Source organism: Bufo bufo, chromosome 4 (genome assembly GCF_905171765.1).
Source record: "Bufo bufo chromosome 4, aBufBuf1.1, whole genome shotgun sequence".
NCBI classification, from domain to species: domain Eukaryota; kingdom Metazoa; phylum Chordata; class Amphibia; order Anura; family Bufonidae; genus Bufo; species Bufo bufo.
The window spans coordinates 535,040,972-535,058,803 of record NC_053392.1 but is presented as its reverse complement, the minus strand read 5'-3'; the positions used below and the strand labels follow the sequence as shown (position 1 = coordinate 535,058,803).

General features: G+C 45.9%; 1 protein-coding gene across 2 annotated transcripts in view; it reads left to right on the top strand.

Annotated features, from left to right (window-relative positions):
* Nucleotides 1–17,832, top strand: part of PAK5 (p21 (RAC1) activated kinase 5) — a 222,628-nt gene that overhangs the window by 143,438 nt on the left and 61,358 nt on the right. For both annotated transcript variants that reach the window (XM_040429873.1, XM_040429872.1), the window contains exon 4: nucleotides 10,723–11,505. In XM_040429873.1, the coding sequence (XP_040285807.1) occupies nucleotides 10,723–11,505 (783 nt within the window). The remainder of the gene's footprint in view (nucleotides 1–10,722; nucleotides 11,506–17,832) is intronic.

Below are 17,832 nucleotides of genomic sequence, written 5' to 3'. Positions count from 1 at the left end.
TGTATATGTTTTCAATAAACGGCTGCTGTGGCCGATATAATCCAACTTGGTGTCCGTGTCTTATTGGGGTTCTGACGGGGCCAGTTTAGAAGGTTAGGGCTTGTGGTAAGTGAGTCAAGGGTTAGTAGGTGACTGATCATGAGGGGCGAGCGGGTAATAACCAATACCCCGTCATGGTATTTTTCAGGGTTGTGGGAAGAAACCTGCACAAACACAGGGAGAACATACAAACTCGATGTAGATGCCTTCTATTTTGGTCATCTCTTCCATGGCTAGAGCGTTTCTGACAAGGAACTAAGCTCGATGTGGTAGGGGTATCATTGGGGAGGGATTTAAAGAAGGTTTCCAGTCTCATTTTTTTAATTTTTAAAATATGTAAAAGTCCGTATTTCCCCTCCACAAACCTCCCTTATACCATCTCTGCCTGTTTGCTTACATGCAGAACTTCCTGTCCAGCTACCCACCAAACCCATGATTCCTAGCTCAGTCCTCTCAGCCCGTGCAAGTCTCCCGTGTGCTTCTGACACCTCCAACTCCTCCCTGGCAGGGCCATCTTGAAACACCCAGACACCCTAGCATGGCTGCTCAGGCTCTGGATCACTGATAGCTCTACCCCTTCTGCTCTGTCAGACAGTGAAGGTTGCTGCACATGCCTTCATCTCCCAGCTGGTAATAACGTTTCCCCTTGATAGGGACACAAATCAATGCACTCCATTTACTGTATATTTTGTAATACAGGTGCAGCCCATCATAAAAACCACGCCCTTGGTTGGTAGGAGAGCTCGGGCATACACAGTACAAAGGACTCGGTGGGGTTAATATAATAAGACTGGTGTTACAACCGTCAGTCTTAGTACAAAGTCTATTTTATCAAGAGGAACAGGCAAATTTGGCACATTTCCAGGCAGTCCATGCACCAGATTTTCAAATCTACACCTATGAGCTGGCCTAGGTTTTAACTATCATTTAAGCCCGTTTCTGGGGTAGATGATAGTAAATCAGTTGGGCCGCGGGAGGCCACACCCCTCCTGCTAAGCCATTCTCACTTTTCTCACCACTTTTGAAAAGTGGTGAGAAAAGTGAAAAGTTACAAATTATGCCCGAAATGGGGTGTGTGCCATAAGTTCCAACTTTTTTATGCCACATTAATAGCATAAATGCCCTCACTGAGCTCTTTAAAGATCCCTCACAGAAACGGCAGCAGAAACCTCCCATTCAAACCACAGAGCCGAACAACATAAGTGCGGGACGTCACTGCTGAGATCTCTCGCTCTGAGCTCTCTTCCCATGCCACCTCCCGCATAGGAATATCCTGTGCTAAACAGTGCATGTGTGAGAGCTCACTGAGACCCAAGCCCTACACATGGGCTTCCGCAGAAATATTTCCAGGGGGTGGCATCATTTTATTGACATCCATGCTCTGCTTGTTTCTGAGAATGTAATGAAGGGGAGGGGACTATTCATTATCACAAAGTATAATAACGCATGAGCTGTGCAGTGGCGGATCCAGAGCCTGGTCTCGGGAGGGGCACTTCCAGATTATTTTCTGTCCGCCGCCACAAAACAATGGTGCTTTGCTTATAGAACAGACTACACAGTGTAGCGGTATACTGTATATTGTGTGGCACAGTGTAGGCTATATGTGTATAAGGCCTCATGCACACGACCGTTGTGTGCATCCGTGTCCATTGTTCAGTTTTCCGTGATTTTCTGCGGACCCATTGACTTTCAATGGGTCCGTTGAAAACTCTGAAAATGCACCGTTTTTCATCTGCATCCGTGATCCGTGTTTCCTGTCCGTCAAAAAAATATGACCTGTCCTATTTTTTTGACGGACAACGGTTCACGGACCCATTCAAGTCAATGGGTCCGTGAAAAAACACGGATGCGCACAAGATTGTCATCCGCGTCCGTCATCCGTGTCCGTAGGTTACTTTTATACAGACGGATCCGCTGATCCGTCTGCCTAAAAGCTTTTTAGATCTGAGTTTTCAGATCTGTAAGAGATCATTATACTTACCTGCGATGTCTGTGACCGGCCGGGCGCTCCTCCTACTGGTAAGTGACAGGTCTGTGCTATAAGCAATGCGCCGCACAGACCTGTCACTTACCAGTAGGAGGAGCGCCCGGCCGGTCACGGACATCGCGGGTAAGTATAATGCTTCTATTGCTAAGTAACCATGGCAGCCAGGACTGCAGTAGCGTCTTGGCTGCCATGGTAACCGATCGGAGCCCCAGCGATTAAACTGGGACTCCGATCGGAACTCTCCGCTGCCACCAATGATGGGGGAAGGTGATTCTAATTAGGGGGGGGGGGGGAGGGGAGGCTGCACTGGCCACCAATGATGGGGGGGGGGGTGATTTTAATTAGGGAGAGGGGAGGCCGCACTGGCCACCAATGATGGGGGGGTGATTTTAATTAGGGGGGGGGGAGAGGGGAAGCCGCACTGGCCACCAATGAATATAATACTGGGGAGGGAGGGGGGTCTGCACCCTGCTGCCTGGCAGCACCCGATCTCTTACAGGGGGCTATGATACGCACAATTAACCCCTCAGGTGCGGCACCTGAGGGGTTAATTGTGCGGATCACAGCCCCCTGTAAGAGATCGGGTGCTGCCCGGCAGCAGGGGGCAGTTATTACACAGTTCTCAGTATATTCTAACTTGAAGCGTCCCCATCACTATGGGAACGCCTCTGTGTTAGAATATACTGTCGGATCTGATTTTCACGATCTAACTCAAATCCGATGGTATATTCTAACATAGAGGTGTTCCCATGGTGATGGGGATGCTTCAAGGTAAAATATACCATCGGATTGGAGAAAACTCCAGGGACTCCTGACTTTACATTGTAAGTTAATGGGGGACGGATCCGTTTGCAATTGCACCATATTGTGTCAACGTCAAACGGATCTGTCCCCATTAACTTGCATTGTAATTCAGGACGGATCCGTTTGGGTCCGCACGGCCAGACGGACACCAAAACGACTTTTTCCTTCATGTCCGTGGATCCTCCAAAAATCAAAGAAGACCCACAGAAGAAAAAACGGACACGGATCACGGAACTACGGAACACGTTTTTGCCAGTAATGACAGCCCCCCCATTATGTGCCAGTAATGACAGCCCCCCCATTATGTGCCAGTAATGACAGCCCCCCCATTATGTGCCAGTAATGACAGCCCCCCCATTATGTGCCAGTAATGACAGCCCCCCCATTATGTGCCAGTAATGACAGCCCCCCATTATGTGCCAGTAATGACAGCCCCCCATTATGTGCCAGTAATGACAGCCCCCCCCCATTATGTGCCAGTAGCCAGAGCCCCCCATTATGTGCCAGTAGCCAGAGCCCCCCATTATGTGCCAGTAGCCAGAGCCCCCCCATTATGTGCCAGTAGCCAGAGCCCCTCCATTATGTGCCAGTAGCTAGAGCCCCCCATTATGTGCCAGTAGCTAGAGACCCCCATTATGTGCCAGTAGCCAGAGACCCCCATTATGTGCCAGTAGCCACCAGTATTGTACACAAAAAAAAAATAAACACTTATACTTACCTCCTTGGCAGGGATGCGATGCAGGCCTCTTCCGGCCTGTGTCCCGCACTGTACGGCTCAGGCGGGGCAATGACGTCATCGCGCCGCCTGCGCCGGCCTAGTGCCTGCAGCCTATCAGAGGAAGGGAAAGGGACACGCCTCTCCTTCCCCTGCCTCAGCACAGTCATCTGTATCGCTGTCCAGAGGACGGCGATACAGATGACTATGATGATGAACGCTTCCACAATGGAAGCGTTCATCTCCCTGTGCCCCGCCGCCGCCCCCCCCCCCCCCCCCCCCCCCACATCTGAGCAGCTCGGGGGGGGGGGGGGGCAATAGCCCTGTTGCCCCCCCCCTCCCCACCTGGATATGCCAGTGCTGCAGAGCGGAGGCAGAACTCAGTTCACAGATTTCCAGGGCCCCAGGGGGGACACTTGCCCCCCCCCTGCGGACACCCATGGCCCTACACTTCCCCTCCTCCCATGAACTGACGTCAATTGTGACTTGCCGATCAAACCCCTGCCCGAAGAGAAGGCTGCAGGGCTTAAATGGCACGTTGGCAGAAGTGAGAAGAAAGTTGTCTCCGATCAGTCATGTGACCACCTCCTGGACCAGGAAAACGGCATATGGAAGGTAAATAAAGTCAATTACATATGAAAAGCACTGGGTAGTGTAAATGGTGGGATAATCAGTCAGCCTGGAAAACCCCCTTTAAAGGCACTGTCCAGTCTTGAGCTTAAAAATTATGTAAATCAGTACTTGTAAACTATGCTCATCAGCTATTTATTTCCCTATGCTTGGCTTGGATGTTAGGACCCAAGTGGGTAGCAGGTAAGCCTAGAGAAGGACTGTAATTATACCCTGGCAGGGTGTAATAGGATAACAGTAAAACACTGTTATAGCTGCTTTCCCACTGCCTAGTCCTGTCAATCAAAGCAGCGAGGGAGGGCTTGGACACAGAAATGAGTAAAGCTTAGGTGCAACAAGAGCAATGGTGATGCCCTCATTGCACCAAAGGCCTAATTTGCATAGTAAGAAAAAGTATCATAACTCGGGAATGGAGCATCGGATCAACAAAAGAAAAACTGAGTTTTAATCAGGTGAACCACAGCGATGTGTCTATGCAAACAGTTGGATAGGGAGGTCACTGGTGACAGACTCCGTTAAAATAGGTTCAAAAGCAACTAAATAGGCTCACCAATTCCTATCTGTTTGAGCAAGTCCCCTGTGAACCCGGACATATGCACATTTTCACCCAGGCAGCCCCCTAATATGAGCATCGGAGCATTTCATCCTCCGATGCTCTCTTTTGCCCTGCGCTGAATCGAAGCATGAAATGCTCCAATGCTCATATCACAGGGCCTGCCTGGGTGAAAATGTGGGTATGCTCTGAACCCGGACATTCTCTTTAATCATTTCATCCTGATTAATTTCTCCTGTAGTATTCCACATAACTGGCCATTTGAAGATGCCCAAACGCCCTTCTCATCCGCCATCATGCGCACTACAAGACTAGCAGGACCAGATAGCACAGGGACAATGACTTGCTTGCCTCTGCAGAGTATTCTCACAATGTTCTATTTTTAATAATGTCTAATGTGGTGTAGATAAGCATGATTGTAATTGCATGTTTCTAGTGTTGTTATGGTAACACAAAATTGAAAAACTGCTGTAAAGAGTGGTAAATTACATACCGCACTTAGGCTGGCATCTTTGTTTATCCATTTTTGTATATAAAATTCATTTTGTTCGAGGAAGAGAATGGAAAAGTTTCTTGTGACTACCATTATACCCATATTCATCAGCTTTAAAATAATTATTACAAATGTGACTGTTGCAGTGGAGGTCCGTGTGCGCACTGCCATCTGACCTCTTGTGCACGGCTGCCGGAGCACTCACCCGGTTTCCTGCTCTGCGTCCCATTGCAGACTGAGGCCACCTTCCCGCCAACTCTGCCTCCCACTGCCCGTAGGACGCTTGTATGCGCTCTCTAGCTTTTAAAAAGCCGGCACATGTTTACCTTAATCTTCCCCAGCCTATGGATGACCACCCTTAGATATTTTAGGCACGTTTCCCTGTGGGAGGGTGCCTGAGCAATAGGTTCTAGCACTCTTGTGTTCTGAAAAGGTATGCTATAATCTTGTTTGCTTCCCTGTGTTTTGACTTCTGCCTGATCTCTAGATTTCACCCTTCGTTGTCTGACCTGACTTCTGCCTGATCTCCATAGTGAACCTAAGCTGCCTGCCCTAACCCTCAGACCGACTTTGGATTACATGAACTCTGCCTGCCCTGAGCTCAGCCGATCCCTGACTGGTTTTGCCAGAACTCTCTGTGTTTTACACCAGTGTATTTTGACCCTCGTGGTTTAGCAGTGTACTGAACAGAGACTGCCCCAAGAGTTAGCAGCCTGGTGGTTCCCCTGAAGAGAGTGCATATCCCTGTATAGGGGTTAAAGGGTGAAGATCAGGGGGGCCACATAGGGTAGATAATGCCCCCAAGTAAAATCTACTCAGTAGACACTTAGATCTACATCCTCTTTGTAACACTGACCTTTTTTGAGAATGTAAATTTGACCGCACATCCATGCTGGTGACGTTTTAGGTTTAGGGCATGTATTTTTACACATTACAGTTCTGGCCCAATTTTGCATCTGTATTTTACAGCATAGGCCACATAACAGTGAGACACTCACTCCTCAAACTCTTGCTCCTCAATGGATGCAGCAATAACTGCGCTCCCTTCATGGTGACGTCACATGGTCACACTGGGAGCGCAGGTCCCGCAGCATCCAGTCAAGAACGAGAGTCCCCACGTGGATGAGGTCTTTTTTTTTGTCTGCACTATTGTGGGGTGGGTGCCTAAAGACATACATTTTATAATACTGGTGACCCAAAGGGGGCCATGACCTATACGGGGGCACTATGGGGGGCTTTATATATACTTATCTGTTAAAAACGGGTGCAGAACAGCCGTTAAAAATGGATTAACGGCCATAAAATGGATTCACAAACTGATGCAAAATGGCCATGAAAAGCTGACCTTTTATCTGTTTTTACTGCATTTTTTTCGTTGTCGTGTGAATGTAGCCTTACATTGTTTTTATGTAATTTAAAATTGAATATGGTGAAAATGTAAAAAAAAAAAATTCAATTTATTTATTGATTCTGTCACGCGTGCCTCCACTCCTTGTCCTTCTAAGGGTACTTTCACACTAGCGTTTTTCTTTTCCGGCACTGAGTTCCGTCATAGGGGCTCAATACCGGAAAAGAACTGATCAGTTTTATCCCCATGCATTCTGAATGGAGAGCAGTACGTTCAGGATGCATCAGGATGTCTTCAGTAGTCACATTAAAAATACTGCAATGCCAGATCCGTCCTTCCGGTCTGTGCATGCATGAAACAAATATATAACGGATCCGTTTCTCCGGATGACATCCGGAGAGACGGATCCGTTCTTGCAATGCATTTGTAAGACGGATCTGCATCCAGATCCGTCTACAAATGCTGTCCGTTTGCATGCAGATGGAACTGCTTTCTGGATCCCTCTGCCGCAAGTGTGAAAGTAGCCTAAGGGTCCATTCACAAGTCCGTGTGTGTGGATCCGCAAAACACGGACATCGGCGATGTGCGTTCCGCATTTTGCGGACCGCACATCGCCGGCACTGAGTAGAAAATGCTTATTCTTGTCCGCAATATATTGCAATATATTTTTCGGGATCGGAATTGCGGACCCGGAAGTGCGGATCCGCAATTCCGGATCCGGGCAGCACATCGTGCTGCCCCATAGAAATGAATGTTTCCACAATTCCGTTCCGCAAAATGCGGAACAAAATTGCGGACGTGTGAATGGACCCTAAGGCTGTAACATAGCCAAGACTGATCCATCATGAACTCTATTGAAAGTCATGGGAGACGGATCCGTTTTTCTATTGTGCCAGATTGAGTCCGAGAAAACTGATCTGCCCCCATTGACTTACATTGTGTGCCAGGAGGGATCCGTTTGGCTCAGTTTCGTCAAGCGGACAGCAAAACGCTGCAAACAGTGTTTTGGTGTCCGCCTCCAGAGTGGAATGGAGACTGATCAGAGGCAAACTGATGCATTCTGTGCGGATCCTTTTCCATTCAGAATGCATTAGGGCAAAACTGATCCGTTTTGGACCGCTTGTGAGAGCCCTGAACGGATCTCACAAACGGAAAGTCAAAACGCCAGTGTGAAAGTAACCTTATATTTACACATGCTACATGAGGATTTTTCGGTCATGCTGATGTCATGTTGTCACGTAACTTGAAGTCTCATAGATATCACCTCATAGACAAGAAGCCTCAGACATAAAAGGGAGAACCCTCACCACGACAGAAGATAGGGGCGTCTCCCATTTTTGTCCTCCGTTGTAGGGTTTTTATGGATTCCCTAAAATAGAGCCCTGTCAGGTGACAAGTGCCGTTTAAAATGAATGTATCATCGGAAATGACCTATTGTTTAATTCAGGGTTGATTTGATTTAAATCAAACTGATTTAAATCACGATTTAAATCACTAGTCAGTAAGGCTTGATTTAAATCATAGTTTTCTACATAAAGACTAATTCTTGCTGGTATAACTTATAATATGCAAGTAGATAAAGTTTTTTAGAATAACAACTTTTCATATTAGTTTGATTAGGTTGATTCTGTATTCATAGGTTTGTAGAAGTTAGGAATAAGGTCTTTTTCTCAACTGTTCATGTTATAACATTTTTGCTGTGAAGAAGAGGCATGTGATCTCTGCTGAGTCAAATTCAGTTTTGAGAACTGCAAAAGTAAACTAAGCATCTGTGACAATATCTTGTAGGCAGAGAAACTGCCCAAAAATCTTACAAAAACCTCTGGAAGTGCATGACATTGTGAATGGATTAATGGAATTTATTTACCAAAAAAATTAAACATATATAGCCTTATTCTACATAATTAAAAAACTAATCCTTATTTCATGACGGAATAACCTTTAGATGGTAATATATTTTCCTCAAACAGCATTTTATATTAAAAAAATCCGATTTAAATCCCAAAAATCCGATTTAAATAAAAAAATTATTTTTTTGGGATTTTTTTAAAAAAAATCATTGATTTTTATCCACCCTGGTTTAATTACATTTTTCATGTTAAACAAATTTTTTATAAATTTTTGTTATGTTGTTATGTTATTTTTAATTTTCCATATCAACATTCTAAAATCCTGCAGTTTTCGCACTGGGGCACTAGACCTAATAATTGGCATCATTTCTTGGTCTGTGGAGATCACTTTTCAGTAGTCACAGATTAATACCTCTGCGTAGATAAAACAGGTTCCATCATTTTCACTAGATGATGGTCACAGCTTATCTATTCCCCCTCCCTGCATGATGACCTCTGCACAAGTCACAGATCATGTCTGGAAAACTCTCCCTTAGAAGTCAGTGAGTCATCTCCTGGCCATTGTGCCTATGGTCCATTTGGGTGCTCCAAAGCCTATTCTAAAAGCAGTTGACAGTATCTCCAGCGGTGTGTAGGTCCAGACCACAGCAGTGCATGACCTGAAAACCGAGGATCTGAAAAACACGACCATCTGAATCGGGCCTTAGGAATTAATTTTTATTTATTTTTTTCTGTATCTAAAGCATATGAGGTGGACCTGCAGAGGTAGAGGAGGGAGGGCAGAGCTGGCAAACAGCACCTGAAACCTGGTGCCTCTGCCTCATAGGAACCACACCAATGTTATAAATGGCACCAGTATAAACCGTTCTGTGCTGGGCACTGGACACTCTTTGTATAACATACTAATCCCTACTGTACTATGTTGTTTTCCCTGGTAGCCACAAGTCTGGACTTTTCATTTCTCACCAGAATAATGATCAAAATTATTAGCATCTTACCAAATGTAGCCGATAAAATGACAAAAGATAACAGCTGTTTTTCCTTAACCTGTAAAGTGTATGTAGTCGTGATCTGAGAAGACATTACATGTGAGGCCTTCTAAGGGCAGACTGTTAATTGCCTACTTCATTACTGTCAGAGTTAATTCAGTGTGTGGGAAGTGAAGCAGTTTTTCATCTTCTGTCCTGGATCTGGAGCAGACAGCTGTTTTCACAGCTAGATCCATTATAGCTTATCACTAGAGGACAGACCTGCTTGAAATATGGCTACTGTCATGGCTGCTGGGAACCATTACCGGGTGCATGATACCAGAGGGTAAAATTCTCAGTGCACTGATATTATTTCATGTTGAAGTCAAATCCATTCTAAACTATTGGAGAATCATTTTATATTATTGCCATTTTATTATTCTACTATACTGTATTTGACAACTTTTAAGTTTCCTTTATGGCACTGTTGTATTAATGCTCTTCACCTTACCATCGCTGATTATTGTATCATTTCTGATCACTAATGTTTCCGGATATATTTGTAGTCAGGAATAGTAGGATTATTATAAAAATGTTGCCTTTCAGCTTTGTATCTGTCAGGGTTAAAAATAAAGCCATACTCACCCTTACTGATTCCCCTCCAATGCCGGTCCAGTCCCCACTGCTGTCCACTTCCTGTTCCCAGCTCGACACACTGGAAATGCCAGGAAAAGTTAGCTCTGCCAACCACTGGGCGTAGTGGTGACCCACCTCAGCCAGGAATTGGCTGGGCCACCCTTTCCTGGTATTTCCAGTGTGTCAAGCTGGACCCAGGAAGTGAAGAGCGCCAGGGACTGGACCAGTATCGGAATAGCGGTGGTGGAGGTTCAGTAAGGGTGAGTATTGCAGATTTTCTTTGAATTTTTAACCCTTTGTGGCCATTTAAAAAATACCTTTCCGAAATACAATTTTAAATGGGTTGTGCCACTATTAAATTAAAAAAAAACTAGGGCAGTTACCTTTGCAACTTGCTGTCTGTAAGAATAGTGCTCCACATCATTATAATGGCGACCCTTGATGTCTAAATGCATAGTAATGATCGTGTCCACCGACTGAGGTGGTCACACATACTCAGTTCCATCCTTCCGCTGTCACCAGATGTATCTAATGTTAGAAGCTGTGACAGTTACAGGGAGAGAATGGCAGAAGACACACACCCTGAGCTGTCAGCCTGAAGAAACTGCTTTAAGGCAGGCTGTAACTTACCTTGGAAGTATCTTTTTAGACATACATTAAATAACATAAATAACCATATTTTCTTTGTTTTCCCTCTAGACTATTGTTCGAGGCAGTAAGCCTCCACAAGATGCTTCCATCAATGGTTTGCTAGAAGACTTCGACAATATATCCGTAACACGTTCAAATTCCCTTAGAAAAGAAAGTCCACCTACCCCACGCCAGGGATATTCCAACCATTCAAAGAGTTTCCCTGAAGAAAATGGCTTTTTTACCTTCTCCCACTACAGCGAAACAGAAATCCCAAGAAGCAGTATTGCTGAACGATACAAGGAGAGGAGCCTGAGTGCTGAAGAGGCGGAGGGCTACTACAGGGCCAACAAGCCAACCAGACATAATGGGCATCCTGTTAAAATGAGGTCTTATGAAGCATACTTTCCTGAAGTAAAAAATGTGAAGACTGATATGTTAAGTTATGCCTCAGAATACCACCCGCACTTGGAGGCAAAAAGTAAATCTGTTGATCAGTGTGGAACGTCATGGGACTACCACAGGGTCATGGGTACATCTCTTCAGGACTACAGGGACTATTTCCCACCTTCAATTACAGGGACCGTCATGTTAAGCGAGGGCTCAAAAGAAAGACTCGAATATAGTGAATGGGGAGATGGGCTTTCCAAAGACGATTATGATAAGAGGCCGAAGTCATCATACGTAACCCAAACGAGCCCTCAACCAGCCATACGACAAAGGTCAAGATCAGGATCAGGCCTTCAAGAACCGGTCATACCATATGGTGCACTAAAAACAAACCAGCAAGGGCACTCGTTTGCTTCGTACACTTACCCCCGTTTGTCCGAGACTGCAGCATGCATTCCAAAGGTAATCCAATCCAATAGAAGAAGTAGATTTCTCGTATTTCCAGTTAGAATATACATTTGCTTACGCAGAGTTCACTCTCATACAATTGTTAGTGTTAATTATTGGGTTATAGAAGACAAGAATATACTATTGAAGTGGTCGCTCACGTTTTTGTTATAATTATATGTGTCTTTGTTTGAACTGAAGGGATGTTGCTGGATCCATCAAGTGGTGAGATATATGTTAAGCAATCAGTGAAGACTATAATCATTCCTTATTTTGTATTCACAACACAGTAGTTGGTAGAGCATTGTTATTAGGCATGAGATATATATGGAATTGTATTTCCTTCAATGGGCTGCGGATATCGATGAGCTATCCTTAGGGTGGATGTTCTTTAGGATAGGTCTTCAAGATCAGATCTGTGGTGGTCTGGCACCCATACTGATCAGCTATTTGAGGCAGAACTAACACTGAGAACGGAGTGAAGCACAGCTCCATTCTCTTGTGTAGGAGCCATAGTGGGTTTCTGGAGCTTAGCTTCCATTCACTTGAATGGGAGTTGAGCTGCAGTAACCAGCCACGACCACATGCATAAAGAATGAAGCTATGCTTGTGACTCCGTTCTCAGTGTTAGTTCTGGTGGCTGCCACAAATGGCTAATTGATACCAGTGCTAGACCTACACAAATCTGATATTGATAACCTATCCTAGGGATACTGTAGGTCATCAATATTTGTACCCTGGAAAACCCCTTTAAACCGATGGCAAAGACTATCACTTTTTATAAAAACATGACTGTTTTGGTAGACCAACCTAATCCATCTAGACCTACATTTAGCTTGAAGCCCTTGGGCTCAAAGTCAAAAGGAGCTCACATATAACGGTCACAGTCTATCTGTAAGGGTCCATTCACACTTCCGCAAAATGGGTCCGCATCCGTTCCGCAATTTTACGGAACAGGTGCAGACCCATTCATTTTCAATGGGGCTGGAATGTGCTGTCTGCATCCGCACTTCCGTTCTGCCAAAAAATAGAACATGTCCTATTCTTCTCCGCAATTGCGGACAAGAAAAGGCATTTTCTATGAGTGTGCCCCTGATATGCGGATCCGCAAAACACATACAGACGTGTAAATGGACCCTTAACATGCAAGTCGGTTTCCAGCTTGTTCAAGTATGCCAGGATGTTCCAAGGAGACTCACACAGAGAAAAAGGCAAAGCACCAGTACAACTTAGTAGCAATGCATACTCCTCTACAAGCTGATCTTATAGCAGCCCTAGACAGCAAGAAATGTAGTTTCCCCACGATTGTCCCTTTTTCTCAGAATTTCAGCAACATAATACCGCCATACAGTTTCAAAACTGTGTACAACCCACATAATGCTACTTGATAGTGCTAATATAAGATAATACCCGTAAAAGCCCACATAATACACCCACTAAATGATACTGGGTTTTAGAATGCCATGAAGGTTCCCGTACCCTGGGGGCAATTGCCCAATTTGCCACTTATTAAAACCCTGATGGCAGCATCACATTTTGTGGGAAATTTCATAATGTGAGAAGAGATAAAACTTATGACAGAGATGGTACATGTGGTCTGGGAAAACGGCGTAAATCTGGGCAGATTGGAGATAATTAGCAGTGTAGTCTAATTAGTCACTGCAGTGATGTCACTGTGCGTCTGGAGAACGAGAGAACAGCAACAAGGCTCATTTTTTCTTAATGGGGCAATAAGTAAAACACATCTGACCCCACAACTGCATTCTCCCTCAGCTTCTTCATCATGAAAGTGCTGGTGCCTGTTGAATTCTCTTCTGGAATAAGAGGTTTTACTCCCTGGGTATAATATATGCACACACGAGCTTTTCAGAGTATTCATGGTCTTATTACCACTTCTTCTGTTTCAATTTCTGAGTTGACAGGAGCCTCTAGCCTGAAAGGCTTAGCACCAAGCAAATCTGCTCAATTTAAATCTTAATGACTGGCTTCTATATACACCACCTCACTGTAAGAGATGATTGGGGGGCATCTATGGGGGCACTTGTTACTGGCACATTATTGGGGGCATCTATCGGGGCACTTGTTACTGGCACATTATTGGGGGCATCTATCGGGGCACTTGTTACTGGCACATTATTGGGAGGCATCTATGGGGGCACATCTTACTGGCACATTATTGGGGGGCACTGTGGGAGCATCTATGGGGGCACATCTTACTGGCACATTATAGGGGGGCACTGTGGGAGCATCTATGGGGGCACTTCTTACTGGCACATTATTGGGGGCATCTACTGAGGCCACAAAGGAGTATTTTATATGGGGGGCTCTGTATAGGGGCATTTTAGACTGGAGCACATTTTGGTGGGTACTATGGGGAAGGGGAGAGAGGAGTACTATGGGGTCCTCTACGGGGGCACTAAGAAGTGGTATTTTATACTTGCAAATTATGGGGGAAACTAATGGCATCTACTGGGGCACTATATATGGGGCATTTTATACTGGTACATTATGAGGGGCACTAGGAGAAAGGGGGGAGAGGAGCACTATGGGGGTATTTTATACTGGCACATTATGGGGCACTATGGGGACATTAGCTCAACTGGGGGCATTAAAAGTTATTTTTTGTACTGACACATTATAAGGAGAATTATTACTACTGGGGGGCATTATGGTGGGCTTTATTACTACTGGGGGTCTAGGGGGAACATGATTACTATTATGGGCACTATGGGAGCATTATTACTTCTGAGGCACAGTGGGGACATGTTGGGGGCACTGTAGGAGCACTATTACTACCATGTGTGCTCTAGCAGAGAATTATTCCTAGTGGTGGGACTTTTGGGAGCACTATTAGTGTGGGGGCACCTTGGCACAGTATCAGCTTACCTCAATTATTTTTGGGGGACGTTATGTTTACACTATTAGTGTCAGGGGCACTGTTTGCTGGGCGCAGTTATTTTAGGGCACTGTGTGCCAATAATTATTAAAGGGCACTATCTGCATGGTACTACTATTGTCAGTGGGTTTATCTGTTTCTGCAGTATAATATTGGGGAGCACGGCAGGCAGAGTATTGGGGATGGTAGGATGATTTGTCCAGGATATGGATTTCATAATTAATCCTTCATTAGAAACTGCTCTGTCACTCCTGAGACATGACAGATTAGTGACACAGCTGCTGTCCCCTCACGCTCTCTGTTTTCCTGTGTGATGCAGCTTGAGCCTGTCTGCCCTCCCTGCCCTGTCATCTCTCTCTCTCTCCTGTCAGCTCTTACATGCAGGAGGCAGGGAGACCAGTGTGAAGTTGCATCTCCTAGAACTACACTGGAGAGTCAGTACACACAGATAGTACAGGCAGGCAGTGTGAGTCAGGAGGTTTATATAACTGCAGCTAATCACTGTATACACTCACCTACTATATCTCTGCACTCCTGGTCCTTTACGTAGGGGAGACATTACATCTTCAACATAATACAGGGAAATACAGAGGGAGGAGGTGCCTGAGAGCTGTCAGGAGGGATTTGATTGGTGATTATGTCATCCTGTAGTTCATAGAAAGTCAGCCACATGGAGCAAGTTCTGGGCTTAAGGTCATATGACCTGGTTCCATAATGAAAGGTTCAACCCTCTGCGATCTCCGCCGTACATGTACGGCGGAAGTCGGCACTTTAAGGATGACACCCGCCATAGCCGCCAGGTTTCTGCCATTTCAAACAGCAGAGACCCGCAGTGGATGTATGCAATCGGCCATAAGGCTGATCACGTACATTTAACCCCTCAGATGCCATGGGCAGAGAAGAACCTGTTACATTAGTGTACTAGCCGGAAGTCTCAAGCAGGTTTCAGTAGCTATTACTATATACCAATACAGGCCAGCAGGTGGCAGCACTGTATTGTTATATTGTAAATGAGGTGTTTAGCTATATAGCCATCACAGAACAAAATACCCAGGGTGACTTAAAAAATATATAATTTTTTTCAAGGTTTTTATTTTCCCCCCTGGTATTAAACGCAAGAAAAACTATACAAGTGTGGAATCATTGTAATCGTACTGGCTTGGAGAATGAAGGTAACAGGTCATTTTTACCGCATAGTGAACACTGTAAAGAAAACAATACATAAAACTGACACAATTGCGTTTTTTTTCCAATTCCAATTGGAATTTTTTTTCCCATTTCCCGCTGCATTGTATACAACTTTTCCTGCAAAAAATAAGCCCTCAGAAGGCTATGTGAACGGAAAAATAAAGTTATGACTCTGGGTAGTCGAGGAGTGAAAAGCGAAAACGCAAAAACAGAAAATCGCATGGTCCTGTAAGGGTTAAAATGTGTGGATGCAACAGAGTTAGGGTGTAACAAATGACACTGCTAAAATACTGGTGGTGAGTTAGTAATATATGTAAAATAAAAACCCGGAGTGCTTCTTTAATGTACTGTACAGGCAGACTTCATTTGTCACGGTGGGCCTTAGAATGGCTGCATTGATCACAGACTGTACAAACTGGGGCAGTGTGCCCGGAGTGACCTGATGCTTACCCATATGGACATCATATCTAATCTTTCATTTGCCTATGGACAAATCATGCGTTAATTCCAGGAGCAGGATTGGATCCTACGTAAAACAATATATATATATGTATATGTAGGTAAGGCTGCCGCGCAGCCTGTATTTGTGGGAGGGGCATAGGCCCCGCCCCTTGGCTATAAAATCCCACGGAGTGCAAGGGACGGGTCGTGCAGCCAGGTACCTGGTACTTCCGGTTTACGTCTGGTTCATGCATGTTCCGCTCCTTTAAGCCTCGGTCTGGTGGCTGCGTTCTGGTCGGTTATCTGACGCTTCACACCATTCCAAGGATTCCTTTACTTACAGTAGGTGGTACGTTCTAATTTTACATACGGGTATGTTATGTGTCACTGTCACGGTGGGTTTGGCCGCAGGCACGTTCTCACATCTCCCACTCACGAGAGGTTGGCCAGCCGGGGTTATCTTGGTGGCGTACTCACCTACGTTGTTATACGTCGGCTTGGGCTTCAAATCATGTTATGTCCGCCGCGCCGGTGGCATGTTGTCCCGTTTGGCACGTCCAGGTTGTCATACTCGTCTCTCTCGTTGCTCGTCTGCTTGAAGCGTTCAGGCGGTGTTCTGTCAGCCACCCCGGTGACACATGATTCTGCCTGGAACGTCCAGGTTGTCACTTTGTCTATTGTGGTACGTCTGCTTGAAGCGTTCAGGCAATGTTACGTCCGCCACTCCGTGGCACGTGGTCCTGCCTGGAACGTCCAGGTTGTCATATTTTCGTCTCATGTGGTACGTCCGCTTGAAGCGTTCAGGCGTCATTATGTTTGTCACTCCGGTGACACGTGGTCCTGCCTGGAACGTCTAGGGTGTCATACTCGTCTCTTGAGGCATGTCTGCTTGAAGCGTTCAGGCGTAAGTATGTCTGCCACACCGGTGGCACGTGGTCCTGCCTAGAACGTCCAGGTTGTCATACTCGTCTCCAGTTGCACATCTGCTTGAAACGTTCGGGCAATGTTACGTCAGCCACCCCGGTGGCTCGTGGTCCTGCCTGGTAAACGTCCAGGTTGTCTTACTCGTCTCTCTTGTTGCACGTCTGTCTGAAGCGTTCAGGCAATGTTACGTCTGCCGCCCCGGTGGCATGGTGTCCTGTCTAAGTACGTCCAAGGGGTCTTTCTCACCAATCTTGTCTCACATCCGCCCATAGCAGCATGCATGACTTAGCAGCACCCCGGGGGGCATGTCATCCTGGTTGGTTTGCTCGTCAGTCCTCATCATTGTTTGCCTGAAGCGATCAGGCCATGTTTTTTCTTTTACCCTCAGGGGCAGGCTGCACGGCCTGATACTACCAGGTCGATAATATTTCCAGTGCATTAAGACTTTCATACATTGTTCTTTGTTTATACGGCAGCACGTTGGGGGGTCTCAGTGCCTTCGGCCTTCCTTAATCAAGGCCTCCACCTCGGTCAGTGGGTACGGGCCTCCGGTACGGTATCTGTTCCATTCTCATCAAATTCCATAACCAGGTGAGTATCAGTTCTGGTCCTTCAGGCTCCGGCCATAGTCGATGGTCGGTCTTACTGGCAGGGGCCAGGGGGGGGGGCACCGGGATGTCCAAGGTACGCCTGGTCTCCTCACGAGTAACAAAGGTTTTGTTCTCAGGTGGTGACCAGGGCGTAGAGTCATTTCGGCGCGGTCAACATGTCCCAGGCCTCAGACATTGATGACGCCTCGTCCATCTCCGGGTCTGTGGTTTCCGGTCTGGCTGGCCATGGATCCCTGAGAAACTGGACAATTCCGAAGCTGGTGGCGGAATTGAATAGAAGGG